General features: G+C 40.3%; 1 protein-coding gene, 1 long non-coding RNA gene and 1 other non-coding gene across 10 annotated transcripts in view; 1 reads left to right on the top strand and 2 right to left on the bottom strand.

Annotated features, from left to right (window-relative positions):
* Nucleotides 1–4,721: 4,721 nt before the first annotated feature.
* On the bottom strand, nt 4,722–18,112 carry LOC132021315 (uncharacterized). Its single transcript, XR_009405293.1, has 4 exons — nt 17,757–18,112; nt 11,945–12,005; nt 9,267–9,369; nt 4,722–6,987 (listed from the first exon to the last, which is right to left on the bottom strand). It is a non-coding gene; the product is annotated as an uncharacterized LOC132021315 (long non-coding RNA).
* Nucleotides 5,858–5,932, bottom strand: LOC132022922 (small nucleolar RNA SNORD59). The gene has a single exon (XR_009405805.1). It is a non-coding gene; the product is annotated as a small nucleolar RNA SNORD59 (small nucleolar RNA).
* The window catches only part of MAP4K3 (mitogen-activated protein kinase kinase kinase kinase 3), a 198,171-nt gene continuing 189,401 nt past the window's right edge, over nt 17,102–25,871 (top strand). For 7 of the 8 annotated variants that reach the window (XR_009405292.1, XM_059405514.1, XM_059405512.1 and 4 more), the window contains exon 1: nt 17,255–17,522. Coding sequence is in view for 7 of the 8 variants with exons in the window: in XM_059405514.1 (XP_059261497.1) it covers nt 17,427–17,522 (96 nt within the window). In the remaining variant the exon portion in view is untranslated. Of the gene's footprint in view, nt 17,523–25,871 lie in introns of all 8 variants that reach the window. The other variant, XM_059405517.1, reaches the window with a different exon arrangement.

The raw sequence follows: 25,871 nt of genomic DNA, 5'->3' as shown, positions 1-25,871 counted from the left end.
TATATGAACCATATCTTCTTTATCCATTCATCCATTGAAGGGCATCTTGACTCTTTCCACAGTTTGGCGCCTGTGACCATTGCTGCTATGAACATTGGGGTACAGATGGCCCTTCTTTTCACTGCATCTGTTATCTTTGAGGTAAATACCCAGTAGTGTAATTGCAGGGTCATAGGGTAGCTCTATTTCTAATTTCTTAAGGAATCTCCACACTGTTTTTGAACCTTAAACAAATACACCATGTTGTGTACTATTTCTTGCACTCAATATGTTTATAAGTTTCATCCATGGGTAACAGCAGTTCATCCATTCTCATTCTGTGTATCATTGGATTGCACAGATATATATAATTTAAGTAATTATTCTACTATGGGTGGACATTTTCACTGTTTCCAAACTTTGGCCACTGCAAATAGAACTGAAATTGCTGGCTTCTAGGTTATGCACATATTCAGTTTTCTTAGGAACTGCCAGTTTTCCAAAGTGGTATACCAATTTACATTCTCACCAGCAGCATTGAAGAGAGTTCCAGTTGTGTCACATCTCCCGATTTTAACTTGTACTTATGCTATGTTTATTGGCCACTTGGATATTCTCTTTTTCCGGAGTACCTGTTCAAGTCTCTGACCCATTTTTAGAATTCTAACCAATAAATATATAAGGAATGATTAGATTGGAAATCATTATTTTGTTATCAGAGTAATTATTAACTCAGGAAAGAATCATCAAAAGATGTTAAGAATTAGTGAGTGCAATTTAATGAAAAACAAGATGTTTATATAGTCTCAAACATCTCCACTAAAAATACTTTTAGTTACAAAGAAGACAATGTAATTTTACAACAGAGGAACCGGATAGACATTACCTTAACTGGGTGATTAAAGTCAACATTACCAATAGTGGGACAAACCAACACCATGGGCCTCCTGATGTAATACACTGTCACAGGCATAAAACCACTTCTTTGGTATTCCTGCCAAAAATGCATTATCTGAATCTATTCATAAGGAAACATTAATTGAACCCAGTACAGGTACATTCAACTTAGTAACAAGCTTGTACTCTTCAAAATGTCAGAGTCATAAAATAAAAAGTAAAGGTAATGAACTATTTGGGATTTTAAAAGACAAAAGTGACATGATAACTAATGTACTGTGTTTTCCTGGATTGGATCCTGGACCAGAAAAAAACTTTTTTGTTGTTGTTACAAAAAAACAGTATTAGGAAAATTGGTCAGATAGAGAAAGGTCTATAGATTAGATTAGATAATATATCCCAGTTTTGGTAATTTTACTATGTTATGTAAGTGGATTGTCCTTTAAAAATACACACTGAAGTATTTTAGTGATAAAGAGATATCATGTCTTACTCTTTAATGGTTCAGGAAAGTAATATAGACAGAGTGGCATTAATAAAACAAATGTGATAAAATGTAAATAATTACAAATCTTTGTGAAGGTGGTACAGGAGTTCTTTCTCTTTTTTTGCAACTTCTCTAGAAGTCTAAAATTATTTCAAAATAAAAGACTACCAAAAAGAGAGGAAATTCCTAGTTTTTTAAGAATTTTAAATCATGGGGGGTGCCTAGGTGGCTCAGTGGGTTAAGCCTCTGCCTTCGGCTCCCGTCATGATCTCAGGGTCCTGGGATTGAGCCCTGCGTTGGGCTCTCTGCTCAGCGGGGAGCCTGCTTCCCCCCACCCCCGCCTGCCTCTCTGAGTACTTGTGATCTTTCTCTCTGTCAAATAAATAAATAAAATCTTTAAAAAAAAAAGTTTTAAATCATGAATGAATGTTGAATTTTATCAAATTCCTTTTCTGTATCTATAAGGATGAATATATATATTTTCTTTTATACTATTAATTGCATGTATAATGAGATTTTATGCTCGAATGCTTGAAGTAAACATAATTTTATGTTTAATATATTACTGGGTTTGTTTTGCTGATATTTAATTTAGAAGTTTTTTCATCTTTTTTTTTTTTTTAAGATTTACTTATTTTACAGAGAGAGTGGAGGAAGGGACAGAGGAAGAGGGAGAGAAAATCTCAAGCAGATGCCCTGCTGAGTATGGAACCTAACAGGGGGCTCAGTCTCATGACCCTGACATCATGACCTGAGCCAAAATCAAGAGTTGGATGCTTAGCCAACTGGTCTATCCAAGTGTCCCCAGAAGTTTTTTTCATCATTGATAACAAATAGACTGGTCTGTAATTTTCCTTTCTTGTAATGACCTTCTCAGGTTTGGGGATCAACATTTTATTGACCTCATAAAATATGCTGTCATTTCCTTTTTCTGTTCTCCGAAAGAGTTTATATACAATTGGTGTTACTTCTTTCTTAAGTATTTGGAAGAATACACTGGTGAAATCATCAGAATCCAGAGATCTATTGTATGTTGTGTACCTTTACTAATTTTCATCTCCTTATTCTTTCAGACACTCACAATATATTAAATCCTCTTGCTATGATTGTAGATTTATCCATTATTCCTTGCTGTTTCTGCAATTCCTTTGCCTTACATATTTTGTAGTTTGTTAGTTGTATACAAAATTAGAATTGTTACAGCTCCCTGATAGGTCAATATTTTTATTGTTGTGAAATATCACACTTTATTTTTAATAATGCTTCTTTCCTTAAAGTCTACTTTAAGGTATAGCTATACCAACTTACTTTGGGTTCGGGTTTTTATAAAATGTCTTTATTTCCTTTATTTTTACTTTTATGTGGTATTATTTTTATTTATTTATTTATTCGTTCATTCATTCATTCACGTCTAGGATTTTATTATTTCCCCCAATATACCTGTTTTGGAAGATTAAGACAAAAATGTGAAAACTCACATTAAATAACCATGGTGATCAATCATTTCTATGAAGTCTATTTTATAAAAGAGATAGCAGTGGGAACCAACCAGAATAAGTCAGGGAGTCCCATTAGGAACTATAAGAGAACTTGGGAAGACATACACATGTCCTGACCTCTCTCTGTTAAAAGGCCAGAGCCCAGCACCACCCCCATCCAGAGGCACTACAGCTCCAAATAGGACTATGACCATGGAAATCTGATGGAAGCAGCTGGTCTGAAGGGGCATGGCACTCTCTTGGGTACTTCTGTGGTATTATTTTAGATTGTAATTTTTATATCTTTTGAAAAAGAACATATATTTATTACATTATTAAATATATATATTTATTTTTTAAAGATTTATTTATTTTAGAGAGAGAGAGAGCATGTACATATACACATGTGCATGCATGAGCAGGGGTGGGGGAGCAAAGGGACAGGGACAGAATCTCAAGCAGACTACCTGCTGAGCATCGCGTCTCATCTCACAACGCTGAGATCATGACCTGAGCCAAAATGAAGAGTCAGATGCTTAACTGACTTAGCCACCCAGGCACCCCATTTATTTATTTATTTATTTATTTAAAATTTATTTATTTATTTGACAGATAGAGAGTACAAGTAGGCAGAGCTGTAGGCAGAGGGAGAAGCAGACTCCCTGCTGAGCAGGGAGTCTGATGTGGGGCTTGATCCCAGGACCCTGGGATCATGACCCGAGCCAAAGGCAGTCGCTTAACAGACTGAGCCGCCGAGGTGCCCCGGCACCCCATATATTTAAAAGCTGTATGGAAATCTTTGGGTTTTAGTGAAATATTATGCCATTTATATTTATGGTAATTAATGATATATTTGGATTCATAGTTAACATCTTACAATTCTGTTTTGTATTTACCCTACTGGTTACTTGGTCCTTTTTTTAATCTTCTTTCTTGCCTTCTTTTGGTTTCATTAACCATTTAAAAAAAATTATTATACTATCTTCTATTTATGCATTAGTTGTTTATACATAATATTATTATTCTCTTAAAAGTAACCCTAGAGTTTATAATATGTACCCTTGACTTGTTTCAGCTTAGTATTATACTTTTACTACTTCTGAGACAAGATATCCTTGCTGGCATCCTCATCAGAGGTATATACCATTCCAATCTGTTATCTGGGAGTAGATATAGATCTTTACCATTTATGGAAACTGACTCTTGTCTGGTTCTCTCTCCTTCTGGGTTCAACAGATCCAAATTCTCCTGAAGCCAAGGCATTCCCTCCCCCCCTTTTTTTTTGGAACACTTTCTCTGCCAGGTAGTTGTGTTTTCTATCTCTCTGAGGCTTTAGAAAATCACCATCTCAACCCGCCCTCTAGGCTGGAAAAGGGAAAAATATTTCTCATTTTTCTATTATAACCTCATAGACAAGAAAATGAGATACAATTTCTTAATCAACTATCCTCTCACACCTACTTGTATTGGGTTTTAAATCTAATCATAATCACAGTATTTCCATGGGAAATTAATTCCAAGTTATAAACACTTATCCTTTAGGGAACTTTGAAAACCCAATCTATTAATTACATATATTATCTGTATAAAAGAATTTTGTTTACTTCACTTTATTTAGGGAAAGGAAAAATTGCAGAGACCATTACTATAGGAATACTCTGGTCACTTCGCTTCAAGGTTTTGCTTCAATACTACATTTACAAATGAGTGAAAATGAGGGAATATATGATCTCTTACCAAACTGCAAGATATTTTTGTGCCTTTAATTGTCTTCACTAGGATACAAATGACATAGAGATAGAGGAGGGTAATAATAGATATAATTCCCTGAGGTATACTGAAAAGGCAGTCACATATACATACGTAGGTAAGTTTTATTTTAAAGAATTGTATTTTGAGTGTTAGTACTTAGGCCAAAGAACCACAAGGCAGTGGCCTGGTTTAATAAAATATTACAAAGTTTCATAGGAAACTCTTCAGACACGATGTGGTAGCAGTTTTGACTAAACAGTTGCTACTTTTACGAAAAGTAACTGTCCTGATTCTTACATTTATCTCATTCCTCAATACCCAGCTTTTGGTTCTGAGGAGAGACAATGTGGTCCAGACCTCTTACCACTCCCTATGCTGTTTAGCTTTAATCCTGGGCTCATAGAGACCATCATTCTTCTCAGAGGTTTTGAGTACCCTGGTTGACTCAAGGACCAAACACCTTTTACAAGAGGGACTAAGGGTAAATTAGACTCAAAGTAATTTGTTTTTCTCCAGAACCCTTTCCTGATCCCACAGATGGAATACCCTTTGTATTTTAGTTTTCCTGGACCACCATTCCCAAGTGTAGTCCGATAAATATTGGAATGAAGGCAGAATGATAACAATTGTGTATATTGTGTGTGGCTATGTAGTATATCATAAGAGGAAATGTTTTTCCAAAATAATTCATAAGTTTGGCCTGGGATCATCTGAAAACTGGAAATGATCTACAACACACGTCCATAGTCATAAAACAAATTTTTTAAATCTGCTGTTACTCATAAGAGATTTTCCACACTTAATCATTCAAGAGCTGATTATCCAGAATGTGTAAAATACAAACCCGTTCTTTCTTTCTTTCTTTCTTTCTTTTTTTTTTTTTCCTCCCCTTCTGCTGCCCGAGTTTTGGTCATTTCACAGCTCATTACTATTCTCTCTCTGGGAAAATAAAAGCAAATGTAGCTCCAACTAGTATTTTCAACTTTCTATATAAAGGTTTTGAAGGGAGGATAATAATTATTGGTTTATGCACCACTTTTCATTACTAAGCATTTGGTTAGGCTCCACTGGGCACTGGGGAAGAATTTTAAAAGTTCAAAACATTGTCCCTGCTCCTAAGGCTCTTACAATATAATTGGAGAGACAAGGCTTGTGTACAATACAGCCAAATATTAATGCAAGGCAGTATATATTTAAACAATAACATGAAAGGATTCTGGCCATACAAACATGGTGTACGAGAAAACTTCATTTTTTTTCTACTCTTTCTCAGTACCTGGTAGGTAGCTTCAGCATACTCAGAAGAGTGAAAGTCATTTTGATAAAGTCATCATAGAATATAAGAAAAACTTACAGACCTACAGAACTTTATAGTGCATAGTATGGACTGACAAAACTGTCACAGAAATTCTAAATAAGGTAGTGAGACTTGAGTTAAATACCATAGAATGGATGGAATTTCAACATGAGAAAAGGAAAAAAAAGAAATTTCTGCACAAAGAAAAAAAATCCAGAATTCCAGGGTTGAAGACCCTTATATACTTCTAAATGAAATATTTCAAACATACAGGGGATAAAAATAATAATATGAACTCACCTTCCCCACCAAATTTTGTCAAATATTTACTTTTTAAATTATTTGTTTCTGATCCACTTTTTCAGGGGGGAAAATACAGATTTGGCTAAAGGCTTCTGCCTATCCTGTCATTATCCATCTTCTTCCCCAGAGGTAACAACTATCCTGAATTTGGAGTTAATATTACTGTGAATATTTTTAAATGTTTATCACACATAGAAATATGTACCATTGTTTCATGGGTCTAAAGTTAATGTAAATGGTAGCACGCTTTATGGATCTCCTGCCACTTTATTGTTTTCGCTAGATATTTTATTTTTTGAGATTGATGCATATTATAGTTCCAGTTCTAGTTCATGTATTTTAACTACCAGATAGTATTCTTCTGCGTGATCATACAACAATTTACTTAACCACTCTCAGGCTGATGAACATTTAGGTTGTTTCCAATTATTTTTCTGTTATACACAATACTTCACTGAATATTCATTTACGCATTTAAGGGAGTTTCTTGGGTATATATAGTGAAGTGGAATTGTTAGATTGTAAGATAAGGGCATCTTTCGTTTTAATAGATATTGTCAAATCGCCTTCCGATGTAATTGCACCAATTTCGTCTCTGCTCAGTAACGTATAAGAATTCCCATCTCTTCCTTATCCTGCAATTCTGATGACCACGTCACAGGCATGGCATGGCCAAAGGACTCTGGAATTGATTCTTTCTGGAACCTTGCTGTTTGTGTCGGTGATGCTCTGAGTTAGATCTCTTTATGAACCAAGTCCAGGCTTAGAGGAGATATGAGTCCTTTCAGAGAGAACTGGGAAAGAGTAAAGAAAGAATGGCTGAGGATGGCATGCACATTTTTAATCATTTTACATTGATATAGAGCACAACCTGAATTTCAGTCAGCAAGGCTCAGCAGATGTTCAATTGACTGGAACTAATCATTAATCCTGATCTGTTTCTGGCTTTCACTTCTCTAAGTTTCAATTTCCCCATCTGTAAATTATGGATGATAATAATTTAAGGAATCATTCCTTAACATAAAATAGAAATGTGAAAACATATAGAAGCTCTGTGAAAGCATATAGAAATGTGAAAGCATATAGAAGCTCTAAAAAACAATGTAAATTAAGTTACAAAAGATTTGAAAGCTGTTTTTGTGTCATGACTCCTTAGTATGAGCAGATAACATTTTAGCAGCTCAGAACCATTGCCAGATTTCCCATTGGCGTTTTTCTTGTGACCCTAGCAAGTCCTGGAGTCCCGCATATCTTAGACTTTGCTCAGGAGCACAGTAATTTTAAAAACCTATTCCAACCTTTATTTACCTTGACTGCTCTCAAAGAACATTAGAGGAATCCATTCATGGTTACAGAGCCCCCCTTGAGTTCCATTCTATTTCCTATACTCTCACATAAAACCTTCAAATTCTTTCTTTAGAACCCAGTTTATTGGGCTTTGGTCATCTCCCTTCTCCCTTTCTTCCAACACTTTAAAGGTTGACTTAACTCCTTTCTGGCTAACTTACCCCCTTCTCTTCTCACTTCTCCACTCATGTCTACAATCCGCTTACCTTAAATTCCACATTGCAAATGTATCAAACTAGGACAGGCTAGAAAACCCTGCCTGAGAGAGAATAGAAATTCTTACCTTAATAATCATCCTGGAATGTAAATTCTTGTTACGGCAGTTAGTAACACTATTTTCACCTTTGAATGTTTTAAAAATAAGGTTCATAAACATTTTCTGCTCCTTGCAAGTTGTTCTTTTTTTTTTTTTTCCTTCAGAAGGGGTGTGCAGAGGAAGAGAGAGAGACTCAAGCAGTCCTGTCGCAGGCTTTGATCTCATGACCCTGTGATCTCATGACCAAAGCCAAAGTCAACAGTCTGATGCTTAACCTACTGAGCCACTCAGGCGCCCCTAAATGGTCCTTTAAAGAAGAAGAAGAAGAAGGGGAGGAGGAGGAGGTGATGGAGGAAGAAGGGGGGGGGGACAGGGAGGAGGAAGAAAGAAAAGAGGTTGCTCGCCACTCCTCTACACTCGAGGACTTTTCACTTGGAGATCCCATGACTCTACCGTCTTTATTTCTATGACTTGCATTTATACATCATGATGTAATCACCTTTTGCACTTCCTCAATCTAGGACTGTCCTTGTGATGTCCCCTCCTTAGTGCCCTTTCATCTCCTCAGACTCAATATGCTTCAAAGTGAACTCACATTCATTCCAAATTTAGCTTCCCTCAGGACTTCCACATTTCCATTGTTGGCATTTTAAGAGACATGTTTATTGCCCAGGTGTAGTATTATCAGAAGAGGAAGAAAATGGGGCCAGAGAGACTAATTAAGAGACTTGCAACACGTAGCAGAAAACAGACTGCATTCAGATTTGCAGACATGGTGTTTTGGATTTATTTGGAATGACTGGTGAGTGCTCTCCTTAGGTGAGAGGTAACCCTAAATATTGGCATCGGCAACCTAAGAGTGTTATACTTTCTGGCATTAACTTTCATATGGGGACCAGGGAGATGGGGTGATGGGCATTGAGGAGGACATGAGACGTAATGAGCACTGGGTGTTACATAAGACTGACAAATCACCGAACTCTACCTCTGAAACTAATACTATACTATATGTTAATTAACTGAATTTAAATTAAAAGCATAAATAAAAATTCTTATAAACATTTTCAGATATTGGTTCCCAGTTAGCAGTTTCAAGGTTGACACAGAGAAAGACTGTCTGTATGCAGCACCACATTTATGCTTGAAAAAGGCTTTTCACAAATTTCATATAGTGGCTTAGTAATTTATTAATAAAAAACAAAGCAGCAGGGAAATGTTCATGAGTTTCCTTCCTTTTATGATACCACCAACACATGTTTAAACTATTCTGATGGTATCAGATGTTTAGCTGGGAATGTTCATACTACCAGATGAATCCTGATTTAAATATGTATATGTAATATATATATACATGAACATATATATATGTATATGTGTGTGTGCGTGTATTTTTTTTTAAGCATCTTTAAGCAACCCAGATGATCAGATTCCAGACAGAAGTTTTGACTCTAATACCAAGAAGAGACATACCTTGATCCAAATGGGCTTTGTTATGGACTCAGCAAAAGGATCCATCCCCGGGGCAGTGATCTGAGTCCATCTGAGATTTGGGTTAGCTTTACATCACCTCGAACTATGAGCAGGGAGTAAGGAAAAATGGAAAACTCTTGGCATGTTATTCGGATTATGTAACAGCTTTTATTTCTATTTTTTGTCTGTTTTGATCAAGAAAACAAAGCTTTGGTCCAGGTTTAAACCAAATTAGAGATTTTTTTTTTCCAAAGTGATGAACTTTCTAGATCTATAAGCAGATTGATTTACTACAGGTTTTGTTGGGTGTAGGGGTTGGAGTCCTCCTAAGGGAGTAAGAGTAACTAGAATAAAATAAAACTTCCAAAAAAAAAAAAAAAGGAGGGCCAGCAGGATAACACTCTGGGCAATAATCTACTTGGGAAACAGGGTTATGTAACCACATTTATTCTGGACCAACTTGAACTGGTCCAACAGTGGCCTCACTCTGTATTTGGGAACAAAGGTACAGGACAACACCCTTTAACTGGGAGAATACAAGGGGAACTGTAGGCTACGTATTATGTAAAAGAGAACCAGGCAAACACTATGCTCTAATTCATCATGGATAAAAGATGAATAAAATCACGAGTTTCATCAATAAGATTATCTCAGCAGCTCTTAGTCTCTTACCCAGACTTTATTCCACCTGTACCTCCTTGTAATCCTTTGATACTTTGTTGCCTATTTTTTACACAGTCTGCACCCTTCCGCAATTAGTTAAGCCTAAAAAGGCATCAGTTACCTACTGTGCAGCCAAAGCACCCCCTTGGAATCCTGGCTTCTCAAGAAGACTGGAAGTTCTTATCTATCTAAACAAGCTTCTAGGCTTTGGTCTGACTTGTGTTTGCAAGATGTCACCTGGAAGCAATATTGGGTAGAGATACTCTGTGCCCTGTTTTGTTCATGGTGTTGTTATATATGGCTTTGTGATAAGAAGGTGATATCTGGTCTGATCAACTGCTGGCAAGGCAAGAATGTTACAGTAGGATGCATGAGACCAGTCTCTTCACCTGGAGTTTTAGGACAAGGAGGGTTCAAGAGCACCTCTCATGATCTGATTCAGAGGGGAGCAAATATGGATTTTGGAGATTTAAAAAATCAGGACCCAGGGGCCAGGTGGAACTTGAGGATTATATAATCTGAATGGCATCCCCTGATGTTGAGCAGTACCGTGGCCCTGGGTTTTTTGTGGCTATAAAAAAACGGAATCAAAGTGCAGACTATAATAGAGTGTTCAGATAACAGGTAGTTATAAGGAAGAAGGACTGGGTAGAAAGAGCCTCCGTCGGTAGGGATGCTCTGAGACTAACTCAGTGATGCCAATGGGGTGCCCCAGAGCAAAGATTGCCCATTAGAAGAAACTGCATTGGGCAGGAATGGCTGGTTGTGTTCAGTCATTGGTTGGGAGCCTCTGGGGAGACTGAGACCTCTCCATGAAGGCTGTGATGGATCCCAAAGGCATGGAAGCTAGAGGCTGTCTGTAGTTCTCACTCCTTATAGCATGTGCTTCCTTGAAGGGAGTCCTAAGTATGAACTCCTGTGACTTCCATACCATTGTATTTCCACATATCATATTGGAGCCCACCCTTCCTAGTCTTCTTTGCTAGATTCTCTGCCTTTGCTCACAGTCTAAATGTTGGGGGTTTCTAAGAACCCATTTTCTGCCCATTCCATTTATTTCCCCTCTGAAAATTCATCTCAACCCACAATTCAAATACATGACTGAATGTTGATGCCAAGGCCATATGTTAACTCAGACCATCATTTTCTCCTACCTGGACTGCTACAATGGCCTCTGAACTATTCTCCTAACTCATCTCCAGTCCTGCCACCTGAGTCCAATTCATTCTCCACCTGCAGTTGGTGGAGTATCTCTAAGGAGCAAATGAGATCATGCTGAAAATCCACCAACAGCACCCTTTTGTTCTCAAGAAGAAATGCAAATTATTTAATACAATTTCCATGCTGTTTAATGGACTGGTCTCTGCTTACCACAGTGGCCTCATCTGTTATTCTCCTGAAACAGAACTACCTTCATTTCTTTGAATGTAACCACTATACCATTGGTATGGAGTATACCTTCTTGCTTGACTAACTCTCTACCTCTAAGTCTGAGCCTAGAGGATCCCTCCTCTGTGAAGACCTCCATAACCTGCAAAGACTAGATTTGGTCCCTTCCTATGTGACCCCAGGATCTATGTGATAAAGAGGAGGTGGTCTCTTGGCTGTGCACGTACAGAGAGCAGTGAAACCCTCTCCAAGCATTGGAAGTAAGAGGGACAATATTCTACATATCAGAACTTGTCTCAGGGAATATTCTATATGAGATAGAAAGGAATACTAGGATAAACAGTTTGCTGTGGATGACAGTTCTCTCAAGGACACGATTGACAAACATTCTCAATCCATTCACCCCCACCTCAGCCCAACTCTAGACATTGGGAAGGAAATATGTGTGGCTATTTTTGTGGTTGATGTCAGTGCAGCTGGGAGCAGTGCTGAAGCAGAGGACAGTCCCACACAAGGAAGAACTGTCCTACCCCAAATGCTAATAAAACCTCCATTGAGAAACATGGTGCTGGGACATATGCAAATCTGGGAGCAGAATTGAATTGCTCAGAATATCAGGGTGGAACCTGAAAGCTGACATTGAGGACGTCCATCTCCACCAGCATCCCATACAGAACTCCTCTTGACCTGTAAATAAATGTTGAATACATGACTGGAAAAAAAATTATATATATAATTTTATAATTATATATATATATAAAATTCATATATATATATATATATATATATATATATATATATGAAATTTTAAAATATATGTTGGCTTGAAATAAAGCCAAATTATTAGCCTAAGCAACACCTTATATCTCCTTCTGGCTCTGCTTCCCTGCACCTCAGTACTCATCTCCTTGTAACGGAATTATCTGAGAATTTGTCTGCAGCCCGACTTGAATTCAGGGACCATGCCCTATTGCAGTGTTGGAACCTAATATAGTGTTTGGCACCTAATAGATAATAAATATTCCTAAACTTTAACTCTCAGCATTTAAAAATTAGCCTTAACATCTTTTCTAAGTTTCAACTCTATTTTTTTTTGGTCACTAATTTTATATTTCTAGTTGAGCGTTTTAACCTTAACAGATAGGAAACAGAATTATTTACTTTGACCCAACCCTAAAATCTTGCCCCAGATAACCCTAATATCTCCTACTATGGCAAATGCTATCATCCTCTCAGGATCTTCCCATTGGAAAGTCTGTATGTCACCCATTGTTTGCCTGCTTCCTCACGCCACCAAACCTTCTTCAATTCTACCTTCTAAAGATCCTTGTGTTCTTTCTCTTCTCTCTGTCCTCAGCATTCGTGGCCTTAAATCAGGTTTTCTTATATATGTTATCACATTTGTTTCCTAATACCTCTATTCCCAACCCCATGACTGCCACCCTTCAAAATATTCTAAAATAGAGGCTGGGAGACTGGGTTAAATTCGTGATGGGGCTAAGGAATATACTTGTCGTGATGAGCATCAAGGGATGAATGGAATCATTGAATCACTACATTGTACACCTGAAACCAGTATAACACTAAAAAAAAATAGTTACACCATAAAAGGTAAAAAAAAAAGTTCTAAAACATACTACAAATAATAGTAATTAATACTTTGTGGGCTTGTTGTGGTCTAGGAGCTGGTGACTTTAACAAGTATTTTATTTATTCTTAAAAATTTATTTATTTGAGAGGGAGAGGGTAAATGAACATGGGGGGGGAGGGGCAGGGCAGAAGGAGACCATCTATAGCCAGCTTCCTGCTGAGGACAGAGCCCGACACAGAGCTTGATTCCAAAACCCAGGAGATCACGACCTGAGCTGAAACCAAGAGTTGGATGCTTAACCAACTGAGCCACCCAAGCACCCCTTAACATGTATTTTAGTTTTGACTCCATAACAGCCCCATTTTGAAATAACTTCCCAAGGTCATTCAGAAGGGGACAAGGAGACAAAATAGGAATCCCAGTAGCCTGGCTCAGTGCTGTGCTAGGCTAGGTTGTATAACATCCTGGAACTTTCTGTCACTGCTTCACATATGTCTGAGTCTGATTCTCTTCCTCTTGTAGGGGCTTTTTTGAGCTAAGGCTTGCTCAGTATTCCTTTCCCAAAGCTGTTTGCAAACTGAAATGTGAGTGGTAATTATGAGGTCAGTAAGCCAAAGAAGTGGATCTGATGGGTGGTTAGAGAAGAAGTCCTGAGGCTAAAACACAGAGTTGGTACAGAGACTAAAGAATCCCTAAGCCACAGACCCACAAAGGACCGGCCAAGAGAAGGGTGATCTGGATACACTATTTTAGCCTTTACCTGCCCCCTACAGTGTGATGGGTGGGAGCTTTAAGAGGCTAGGGCTCTGTGGCCAGCCTGGAGTGTATGACTTCCCCTTCATTTCTCTGACTAACTGCAACACATTCTTTAAGATTTTTCTTTAGGAATCTCCCTGTATCTTCCTGTCTGCTTTCCTGCCCCTTTTCTGTGCTTCTCACAGTTTTGTGAGACTGCAAACTCCCCAATCTCAGGCACTGTGGTTTTCTTCTCTGTATTCTATACCACTAGAATTTAATAATTGTTGATTCTAAATGCATGACAAGGAGGCAGATTTTAGTTTAGCATAAGAGAAATTTTTTTTTAAAAGATTTTATTTATTTGAGATGGGGGGAGGGGCAGACGGATTGGGAGAAGCAGACTCCCCACTGAGCAGGAAGCCCAAAGTGGATCTGTATCCCAGAATCCTGGGATCATGACCTGAGCTGGAGGCAGATGCTTACCCGACTGAGCCATTCAGGTGTCCCAGCATAAGAGAAATTTTTAAAAGTATACCTAAAGCAAAGTACAGATTAGTGGTTAAGTATAGATTAGAGTACAGATTAGTGGTTAGTATAGATTCTGGCCTTCTCGGAGCCCTACTAAGCGGGGAATCTGCATCTCTCTCTGTCCCTTCCCGCCTTGTGCTTGTTTGTCCTCTAATAAATAAATTTAAAAAATCTTAAAAAAAAAAGTTTCTGGCCTTCATGTCTTACCTCTGTTCAAATTTCAGATTTTTGTTACGTTGAGCCAGCTTAATCTGCCTGTACCTCAAAAAATTATGATAATAAAACCTATGTCATCAACTTGTTGTGAGAATTAAATGAGATAACACATGGGAAGTACTTGGCTCAGTTCCAGGCACCTTGTAAGCCCCTGGTGATGTTAGATATCACTATTGTTTTTATTATTGTAACGGTAGCTCACTAGCACAATCTCAAACACAGTGAGTGGCTTTTGGAAGCAGTGAGTTTCCTTTTCCTGAAGGTATTCATGTAGTAGTAAATTCAGGAGAGATGCTGTAGAAGCAGTTCTTGAATTGAAAAGATTAGATGACTTCTAAGGATGCTTCTAATCATAGAAGAGGGAAACTATTTCTCGGATTCAAAGAAAGTGTGATCATTAGTGTTACTTCTAGCAAAGTTGAGGAACATTGGGAAGAGGAAAAACAAAGACATCAGATTTGGCATCTGCATGTATATATTACAAAGAACGAAATATTTTATTCTTTGTGAGCAGTTAATTGCAAAAGCCCTTTTATTTATGCTGTAACCCACATAGCAAATCAGGCCCTTACATGAAAATCAATCCTTTTTCAAAAGGAATAGCTTGGTCCTGCCAAAATGGAACAAACAAAACCTTAAAGACTTGTTTGAGCCCTACTGAAATGTCTTTCCCCTTTGAAAGAAATCTATTAGTGATGCAAATGCAAAGTTATCTGCACAGATGATAATCCTAGCAAACAAAACAGTGAAACTATTACCAGGTTCTCACGCTGAGAATTTGGCTTTCCAGCATTAAAAAGGCAAAGAAAGAAAGCAGAACTGATTCCTATTTGGGATAGATTATTAGGTCTGCTTATCTGAATCCTGGACTAATTATTCTCATGTTTGGCTTAAAGAGGCCAAACAATTCTCCAAATGTGGACAAGCTGAAGAAAGACCTGCAGTCCGGGTCCCCTGCAAGTGCTGTAAACAGAGAAAAGCAAGAATGGAATAACATTTATATTTAGGAGTTTAATTCTCAAGATACCTGAGCCTTAAGGTGAGATCTAGCTAGAAAAAATCCAATGATAAACACTCACGTGGTAATATCTTAAGAGATGAGCACATATTACTGATGCTTTGATTAAAAATTAGACAATTGGGGGCACCTGGGTGGCTCAGTGGGTTGAAGCCTCTGCCTTTGGCTCAGGTTATGATCCCGGGGTCTTGGGATTGAGCCCCCTATTGTATGGACTCTCTGCTCAGCAGGGAGCCTGCGTCCCCCCCCTTTCTCTCTCTGCCTGCCTCTCTGCCTACTTGTCATCTCTGTCAAATAAATAAAATGTTTTTTAAAAAATAGACAATTGGAAGGCTTCTTGTATAGGTGAAGAGATGGTCATTTTCCAACATCTTTTAGTCAATACCTACTCAGATAAACAACTTATTTGAGAACTTAACATGCAATCTTACTGTAGGTAAAAGGACTGAAAACATAAAAATGTATGAGACAGTTAACTGTAAGTATAGTGGTTTGACTATTATTTGATTATACTTATTCTTAAGTTTGATAAGACCTAGTTTCCAATTCCACCAGGTAATTGGAAACACTAGTGGTCAGAATGTGTGGTGCCTATGGATATTAAGCAGGTATTTCTGAAGCAAAACTCAAGATAGTATCATCCAAGTGGCCATCACCTATTTCGTTAAAGCTTTTGGAAATGCCTAGTGGGCAATGGGCAGTTTCTTGAGAACAGAAAATTAACCCTCCACTTCTTGGACAAGTATTAATAGTTGAGCTGGTGTCCACAGAGATCGGATGTCATGCTCACAATCTGGGTCTCACGCCAGGTGGGGCTTTCGGTGGGTAAACTCAAGAGCTTCCGCCTCATCATGTGTTTACATTTCAGGAGCAGGATGAATCTTGCTCACGCTCCACCCTCCACCACCTCTCCTTTGCAAGGCTGCTCCACGGGTTGCACTGTCCCCGCCCGGGTCTTTGATAATCCAGCGTCTCCAGAGAAGGTCAATCACTGCTTCAGTTCTAGACTCTATGCTTCCTTCCCACGCCCTCCACTCGGGCTGGTGGGCGGCCGCTCAGCGTGTTTTTCCCCCCGAGTTTCCCACGCCCTATCCACCCCACACGCCTCCTGGCTGCTCTCCAGGCCTGCCCTCTTTTGCACCCCGGCAGGCCAGCTCCAAGGGCTCCTGGCCGGTGTCAAAGCAAGCACTTTCCTCAGGGCCACCCCTTCTCCGCGGCCCTAGAAAGTCTCTGGTAATCGGCTGTGTCCTGTGTGTAGGTGCTTCTGAAAATAAGTTGGGGACACTGGCTGCCTTGCAAATTAAAACTACACTGCCTGCATAGGGTCGGGACGTGATACAGGAACGTCCAACTTGGCCGTTCGGGGAGTCAGAAGCGAATACGAGCTACTTTCTCCCCCCATCTCCCCCCCGTCCTTCCCCTACCCCCAAATCACCGCGGACCCCGGGGCAGTCACGCCTGCTCAGCAAGACTCGGCCGCTGTCAAGCGCGGGTCGGCGACCCGGGAACGCCGCGCGAGTTCGGGGTCCGGCGCTTCAGGGCCGCCCGCCCACGCCCGGCAGGCGCGCGAAGCCGGAGCGCGCACGGAGCCGCACGCGCGCGGGGCCGAAGAGCGCTCCCTCCGGGATCGCGGCTGCGCAGTCGGGCGGGAGCCGGGAAAAGGGGGAGGAGGGTGGAGGAGCCGGAGTAAGGGGAGGGGGAGGAGCGGCGAAGGCGGAAGCCATGTTGGAGTTGCACCCCGAGCGAGGGGCTGCGAGTGTTCTCCTCTCCTTGTGGGTGTGACCCGGGTTCGGCGCGGCGGCGGGCTGCGGGGGCGGGGACGGTTAGCCCGGGCGGCAGCGGCGGCGGCGGCGGCGGCGTGAGAGGAGCGGCGGCGGCGGCGGCCGCAGCGTGGAGCCGGGCGATTGTGACCGCCGGGGGAGCAGGGGGCCGGCCGCGGCTCCCACTCTCCGTGTGGCCCCCTGAGCGCCCCCCCTCCCCTGCCCGGGAGGGAGGCGGGGGGCACCTGGGGCCCGCCATGAACCCCGGCTTCGATCTGTCCCGCCGGAATCCGCAGGAGGACTTCGAGCTGATTCAGCGCATCGGCAGCGGCACCTACGGCGACGTCTACAAGGTAAGGGCGAGGGGCCGCGCGCCGGCGAGGCCGCGGGGTCGGGACCCGCCGCGGGGAGGGCTGGGGGCGCCGCCGCCGCCGTCTGGGCGCCCGCGTCTGCGCTTCCCCTCTGCAGGAGACGCGGGCGCCGGGAGCTGGGGGGTGGGGGGCGGGGAGGAGCGGGCGCCCGAGGCTTCGCTGCCTGGGAACGAACAAAGGGCCAAAGGGGTAACCCCGAGATCTCGGAGCCCTTACCTGAGTTGCTCCCCTTGGACGCGCGGTGCCCGGGAAGGGCTGGACGCGAGCCGGCCGCTCTGCTCAGCACAGCGCGGAGAGGGTCTGGCCGTTTGTTGCATTGGCTGGGTCCGTGCGACGAACCAGACGGCGGGGGTTTGGCGTGTGTCAGACCTGTGCTCGTCAGACGGACCTGGGACGGTCCGCTGTAGGTCTGGCACCGCAGACCACCGGGCCGGGCGGCAGTTAGCACACCGGGCAGCCTCCACCCACAGCCCCCCGACCTTTCACCTCTTAGCATCCGCGTACCATCTTCTTTTGATTTCCCCGAGTATTGACTTTCGTTTGTAAAAGATATCTAGTTAGTATGATTTTCTTCCCCCGGTTTGGAGGAAAAAGCAACTTTTTTTTCTTCCTAATCTAATTGGACTATGATGCTTCATGAAACTGGCTTTTGTCGATGACACATAAAATTCAGCCTTTTTTTTTTTTTTTAAGTTAATTGAATACTCAGGAAAGTATTTGACTAGGTTAGAATTCAAAGTCCATTAGTAGTGCAGCATTGCTGTTGTAGACGGACCCCTTCTAAATGTGGGAGATAAATCACTGTTCCCTGGCCAGTTCAACTCTTGGCCTCGCAGAGACTGCCAAGAAGCGAATAGTGCCAAATGTGGCAGCAGTCTTGATTTAGTTGTGTATCTTCTTACTGGTGACTGAAGGGGAACTCGTCCTGTTTCACATAACATATGAGAAAATTTTACTTTGGAAAGTTTAGTTCTAACTAAACTTTCTGCCCATGTTTAAGCAATAGGGTTTTTGCTTTTACTTCAGTGCGAGATGTGTGGTGACTCACAGTGCAGCCAGGATTCTCCATTAGTCTTGTTTTGTGGATCATTTTGCTGCCTGTCATCATTTGTCTCATCAGTTTTGCTTATAAGATAACACAGGTGTTTTGTGTACACCTATTATGTGTAAGGTACTGGCATCGAAGTACTTGGGTTGTAGCAGGCAGGAAAAGGTAGACATATTCCTAAATCTTACCTGGAGTTTATATTGGGGGTGGGGAGAGGAACACTAAACAACCACTTAGATTATTTTATTGCAGTTTATTTTGTGCTGCCCAGGAGAAAAGAGGATTAAGATTAGGGTTATGAGAGCATGTAACAGGAGGAGCTGATCTCCTTTTGGGAGTCAGAGGCAATGGGGAGAGAAGATTATGCCAGATAGAGGGAGCATAATCTGTGAAGGCTGTGAGGCCCCAAGGAACAGCGGTAAGGATTTGAGAGGCCTCAGTGGCTTGAGCAGTCAGAGAAAGAGAATGGCTCTAGATCATACAGGCCCCTTAGGTCTTTAAGGCGGGCAGTTTTTTCTTTAGGACAATGGGGAGCCATTGTAGGTTTTTATGTAGAGGAGTAAAATTGAATTTAAAAGATCTACCTGTACTGTAGTGTAGATTGGAGGAGAACGAATAGTTAGGCAGCAGCCACTGCAGTAGTCCAGGTAAGAATAACGACTGCTGTGTTTTGGACTTGGTGGTGATTATGAAAGTTGAAGTGAATGGATCCAAATAGATCAGAAGTGTTGGGAGTCTAGTTATATTCAGTTGAAAAGTTAACTAAAACTTTACTAGTGGCTAAGTCTTAGGTGGCAGTTTGTACAGTAAGTTCTTTTCGAGTTCTTTACAAAAATAATTGGTTGTATATTTACTATATTTAGAAAAAAACAGCTGGTAGTTAAGCCACATGATTAAAAAGTAAAAAAAAAAAAAATTAGGGCCTGTAGTTTCCTAAGGACATCTAAGTGCAATACAGGTATAAGTTGATTACTCTTGTCATCCATTTAAAGTAATGATAATGAGAACTAACATATATTGAGTGCTTATTATTTGCTAGGCACTGCTCTTAAGATTTTTTCATGTATTAATTTACTTACTCCTTATAGCAACCCTGTGAAATAGGTGCTCTTATTAACTCCATTTTGCATTTGAGGAAATTGAGGCACAAGGGAGTTGTAGTAACTTGCCCAAGTTCATAAGTGGCAAAGCCACAGTTTGAATCTTACACTTTAGAGACTGCATTTTTTATTTTATTTTATTTTACTTTGAGAGAGACCACAAGCAGGGGGAGGTGGAGAAGGAGAGGGACGAGTAGACTCCCCGCTGAGTGGGAAGCCCCACATGGACTTGATCCCAGGACTCTGAGATCATGACCTGATGCCGAAGTCAGATGCTTAACTGACTGAGCCACCCAGGAGCCCAGAGACTGCATTCTTAACAGTAGCACTACTGACTCTGTAAAGATAGGATATGGGCATATAACATAAATTTCTCCAGTGGAGAAATTAAGGCACATCTTTAGTTCAGTATGTGAGTTGTAGCCATACTCTATATTACAGTGGATGTTTTAGTAGTAATTGGAATACCTAACTCCTGCTGTGCAGCCAGGCCTCATTGTTTTTGTAGAGTCTGCCAAGTGGACATCAGATAATAGACGCTTGATCTCCACCTGCCAGACTCTGCCCATACCAGGGGCCCAAAGCAGAGAAACTCTGTGCTTTTGGCATTATACCCCCTGCTTGCTAAATAACTAACCCAAAGCTTAAGCTGCTTGTATTTTTGTCTGTAATCATGTCCACGTGTAAAGATAATGGATTTTTTTGTATTTGTTTTACTGTTTTAGATTTTTCTTATTTATACAAATTGTGTTGATTAGAGAGGAGTGTATTAGAGGGTTTGTTTTCAAAAGCCAGTATGTATAATTTGCTCCTTAATTTGTGTTTAGGTGCTAAAAATGGAATGATCAGATTAAGTAAGTAAGTTAGAGACCTCATTATTTATAGTCACTCTTAGAAGGTGGGTGTTTCAAGGGATTTTTATTTTAAAAACTGTATCCTACCCAGTGTAGTAATATGCTTATCCAAGGTGTCATGGCTTAAAAAACACTGAAGTAGAATATGGAAGATCTGGAATTTATTAGCTCTGTGGCCTCGTAAAATCATTTAGCCTTTCAGCTGTTTTGTTGTGAAGGTGTTGTTATCATATGCCCTTCTGTTTTTGACTTGAGTTTTAATCACCCAGTAAGTTTTCATGTTTTCAAGGCCAAAAAATATAAGTATACATTTTCTCTGCAATATCTTAAAGTACATGGAAAATATAGTTTTAAAAAAGTCATACTTTTAAATGTCTTGTAACTGTATGGCTTTCATCTGTGAGATGAAGTGTTTGTAGCCAGGGTTACCTGGGGACCTAGGAAAAAACTAAAGAGCTCAGTGGTTGGGCCTCAGGAGGCCTGTGAAGCCCTCTGAAATTAATAGGCTTAGTATTGTGTGTGTGTGTGTATGTTTCTGTAGAGATAGCTTTATAGCGTTCATCACATTTACCAAAAAGAAAAGAATGAATCATCTTTAGTTTTGTCATTTCAAAGAGTTCTCTTGGAGAAATTTGGTGGTTCTATACAAGATCACATGATCAATATCTGCTAGCATTTAATAGAATTTTCACACTCATTTTTCAGTTGGATTTGCCTTATTCCTACCCCAGGTCTTGATGTTTTTCTAGACCTATTGCTGGAGATAAGCTGAAGATACTAAAGCTGGAGATGGGGTAAGGCAAGGGTGTTTGAAAGACCAGTTCTTACTACTGTGTTTCTAAGGAAGCATCTTGTCTAGTCTCAAGACTTAAGCTTGATCCCTGTGAATGACCCCCATGCCTCCAGCTTGTGCTTCCTGCTCAGCTCCTGAGCCCATTGTCTCTACCTGACCTCTTCGTAGACTACATCTGCTCTAGTTTTGGACAGCTTGCTAAGATTTGGGACCTTGGAATCATTTTTTATTCTGGACAGGATCTGGTAGGCATTTCAAAATTGCTATGAGTATACTGAAGACAGAGAAGTCATATGGTAAAGAAACCTGTTTAATGTTGCTTAATCCAGCAAACTCCAAACTTAATTGACTGTGGGATTCTTTTTATTCGTAATACATATTGCTTGTCCTTAGAATTAGTGTCTTGTAGAGAACATGCTTTGGGAATGTCGATACTGATTTTATCTGTATGTGATTGGAAGCCATTCCCCACGAAGCAGAGGCTGCAATGTTGCTAAGCTCTAAAGCCATTCACATGGTAGGTAGTCTATGTAAACAAACTCTCTGAAGGCCGACAGGAGAAAAATGGAAGATTGGGCAGTGAAATGAGGAAATTATTTTGTTCAAGCATTTAGTGAATTGTCTTGGCTTATTTGTAGTTTTGTATCTTTCAAGGTGTTCTGATTAGTATCATCAAAGACTAATTCTTTCATTGTAGTCAGTGTTTATAAAACAGGAAAACTCCATTCTGAAACCTAACTCCTGTTGAGGAACATGAATATCTTAAGCATTTAGAAAAGAATGGCTGAAGGTAAAACATGATTGTCTGGGATTATGCTTATTTTTTTGCTTTCAAGGAAGACAAAGTCTAGAGGGACCTGAGGAAAGGGTCCTAAACTTCAGAAAGCTTGTTTGAGTATTTAAGGTAAATTAAGGTAGAATTTTCCAGCCTCAGTATTTATTTGGGATGGAAAGTGACAGTGGAACAGATTGTGGGTCATTTCTCCTGAGAGCTTTAAAAAAAACCCAGAAGAAAAGATTAACTTACTTTAACATGGATCTGATCCCTTAAAGGAAGTGCTCAACTCCAGGATTTGGTGTGTATATGTATTTACCTGCGAAAGAACATCTAATAGGTTATTTTGCATGGAGAGTGAATAGTTGCTGGTTCTCTCTTAAGGGTACATTGAACAACCATCCTACACTGAGCAGCTATAATATGGAAGGAAATGTGTTAAAGACTGAGAGGTGGAGAAAAATGACAAGACTTGGTGCTTGGTATTTATAAGGACATAAAATGTGTACCTACTTTTAGCTATCATAGTTTGAGATCAAAACCTTGTTGATTTCTTCTTTTGTAGCATGTTAACACTCTTACTGGCTGAGAGATTGTCTAGATACTCCATAATCTGGATAACCGACCTCTCCTTAGCTTAGCAGAGTGGTTTAAGAGCTGGGCTCTGGAGTCAGACTGGCTGGTTTCACCACCATTAGCTTATTTTACTTCACCGCCATTAGATTACTTTAATCCTTTCCTTTGTGCCTCAATTTACTCAACTGTAACGAGGAGATGCTTAGAATAGTGTTTAGGACTGTGCCCGACATACAATACTCTGTAATCATTAATTACTGTGGTATCATTTATTATTATATATTTTTCCTGCTACTGTCCTTGCTTCTCATGCTCCTGCTCAGGCTTTTTGTACTTGATGTTCTGGGCCTGAATTCTGCCCTCCTCCAATAGCTGTATGGTTTACTTCTTCATTTCCCTTGGGTCTTAGCTCAGGTGTCACCTTTAAATGTGTTTGTTCCTTATCACCCTGAAGGAAACCAAACCTTACTCTCATTTTCTGTGTTTAGCAGGGATGAATCCAGATTTTGTAGGGCTTGAAGTTTGTGTAATTTGAGGGGCTCTCATTAAGTAAACAAGTTAAATGAGAATAAAAAGTTTGGTATTAAAGTGAATATTTACTTAGAGTGAAAAAAGATGTGCCAACAAGATGTTTTAACCTTAGAGTCCGGTCCTTTTCGTCTGAGGTTTCTTTAGGCATTTACTGAGAAATGCTCTCATAAAATGCTCCCAGTTAGCATCCTGGCTGCTACTGGTCACCTTCTATGGCATTCTGCATGTCCCAGTAATTCTCAGCACTCACAGAGGTTCATGTGAGTGAGGGAGGCCAAACTTGGAGATCTGTTAGCTTTATAGACAGTTTATCTCTGTTCTTCCCCTAATTTTCATTTTTATTATGAGCTCTGTCACCTTCTACTTAGTTGTGTATTACCTTTTTCTTCCTACTAGAGTGTAAATCCAGGAAGCTGGTGGTTTTGTTTTGTTCACTGCTGTGTTGTAGACCCTGGAAGAGTACCTGGGACATATTTGACTCTCAGTACTTATTTGTGGAATGAATGAATGAACTGACTTGAAGGGGGACAAACCATTATGCAACATGAGTTTAGAGAAGGGAGATCATTGTTTCTGGTTGGGAGAAATCATAGCAGGTTTTGCAGAAAAGATGGTATTGGGTTTAACTAGAGTTCTGCCAGTGGTAGGTACAGAACAATTTAAGCACTGTGGATTATTATTAGGCCTAAACTAAATCAGCAGGCTTAATGTAGCTTTTGCATATTGAGTGATGTCATTCCTATTTTGTGCATATGAAGATAACTCTGTCACTTTAAACTAAAGACCTTAAGTGACTAGTGAATATTTACAGCTGTTACATATTTTTTTTTTTAAGATTTTATTTATTTATTTGACAGAGATCACAAGTAGGCAGAGAGGCAGGCAGAGAGAGAAAGCAGGAAGCAGGCTCCCCACAGAGCAGAGAGCCCGACATGAGGCTCAATCCCAGGACCCTGGGATCACGACCCCAGTCGAAGGCAGAGGCTTTAACCCACTGAGCCACCCAGGCGCCCCACATATTTGTTTTATTTTGTTTTTTTGTTGGTTGGTAGGTTGGTTTTTTGTTTCTAAAAGAATTGGGCTTTTAGGAAAGATTTTGTTCAGTACCAAAAGACCCTATATTCAAGAGATGAGAACATGTTTGTTTTTTGCTTTAGCTCTGTTTTTTAGCCTTCTTTGTTCTGGAAGATGCCACGTTTCCGAGTTCAGGCTGCCTTGACCTGAGATTATAGGTTTGGATTCCTAGTGTGACAATGTATTTTTTACTTTCGTCCTTAAACTCTGTGGAAGAATTTTAGATTTGACTATGAATTTTAGTTATGTTCAAATAAGATATTAATTTTGTTTGATTAGAGTCTTCTTAGAAGTTTGAGATGGTCATCCATCCTCTCCTGGTCAAAGAATCTTCCTACATTGCCTGTAGACTAAAGTACAGTCTTGTAAGCCAAACATTCAAGGCCCTGTCCTTTTTGCCCCCTGGCCTCTAAGAGTAAGTTAAGTTTAGGTGGCTGGGAGGGGTCAGGGAGAGAGGGGAAGTAGGCAGGGAAGGGAATGGGATTGTTGGTCTTCCCAGGTGTGTGTAACGACAGAGGTGGATAAAGTCTTGGGGACTAACACAGAAGGCTTGTGTTGGGGAGCATGGAGAAGTAAGGTGTACTAGATAAGATAGGGTCACTTTATAAACTTGGAAACTGGATAAAGTCATTTAGATATGACGTGGTAGGATGTTGAGAGCTTTAAACGTTTCTGTAGAAGGAGTAATGTTGGAAGGGCTCATTATCATTCTGACCATCATGATGAGAATGGATCAGAGAGGAAAGATGGAAATATCTGCTAAATAGAACCTGCAATTCTCAAACTTTTTGGTCTACAGCCGTACCACCCTGAACACGACTGATCTCAAACTTTTTGGTTTCAGAGCCCCTTTACACCATTGAGAACCCCAAGATTATGTATGCTAGTTATATCTGTTGCTATTGACTCTATTAGCACTTACACCTGAGAAGTTTAGTACTTGGTTAAATAGAAGACATTCTCAATTCTACCTTTTTTTTTTTTTTTTAAAGATTTTATTTATTTGTCGGGGAGAGAGAGAGGGTGCATGCATGTGGTATACGCACAAGCAGGGGGAGCAGCAGGCAGAGGGAGAAGCAGGATCCGTGCTGGCAAGGAGCCCGATATAGGACTTGATCCCAGGACCCTGGGATCATGACCTGAGCTGTAGTAGATGCTTTAACTGACTGAGCCACCTAGGTGCCCCATCATTAGTTCATTTTCAATAAAATGTCAGGTATCTAAGCATGAATAACCAATTCCTCAGTTCTTTCAAATAAAAATGGTGTTGTATGGGAAAAGTGGTTAGTTCAGTTTGCAACTGAAAATCACACATGCTGTTCTTTGAGCTGACCATTGTACTTTGGTATGCAGTGGAAATGTTTTATGTATTTTCATCAAATAGAATAACAGGGTTATTATTAAGGGTTATGTATTAAGGGTTATGTATTAAGGGTTAGGAGTTAAGGTTATGCATTAAGGGTTAGGAGTTAATAAGATTAATAATATTTGTGCTTCAATAAGGACATTCTTCAGTTTCTTCAGTGAAACTGGCTTTTTTTTTTTTTTCTCTTAGAGTGCATGGCAGTGAAGAATACGGT

This window comes from Mustela nigripes, chromosome 7 (genome assembly GCF_022355385.1).
Source record: "Mustela nigripes isolate SB6536 chromosome 7, MUSNIG.SB6536, whole genome shotgun sequence".
NCBI lineage: Eukaryota > Metazoa > Chordata > Mammalia > Carnivora > Mustelidae > Mustela > Mustela nigripes.
Note: the sequence above shows the minus strand (reverse complement) of the source record. Positions and strands in the feature narration are given on the sequence as shown.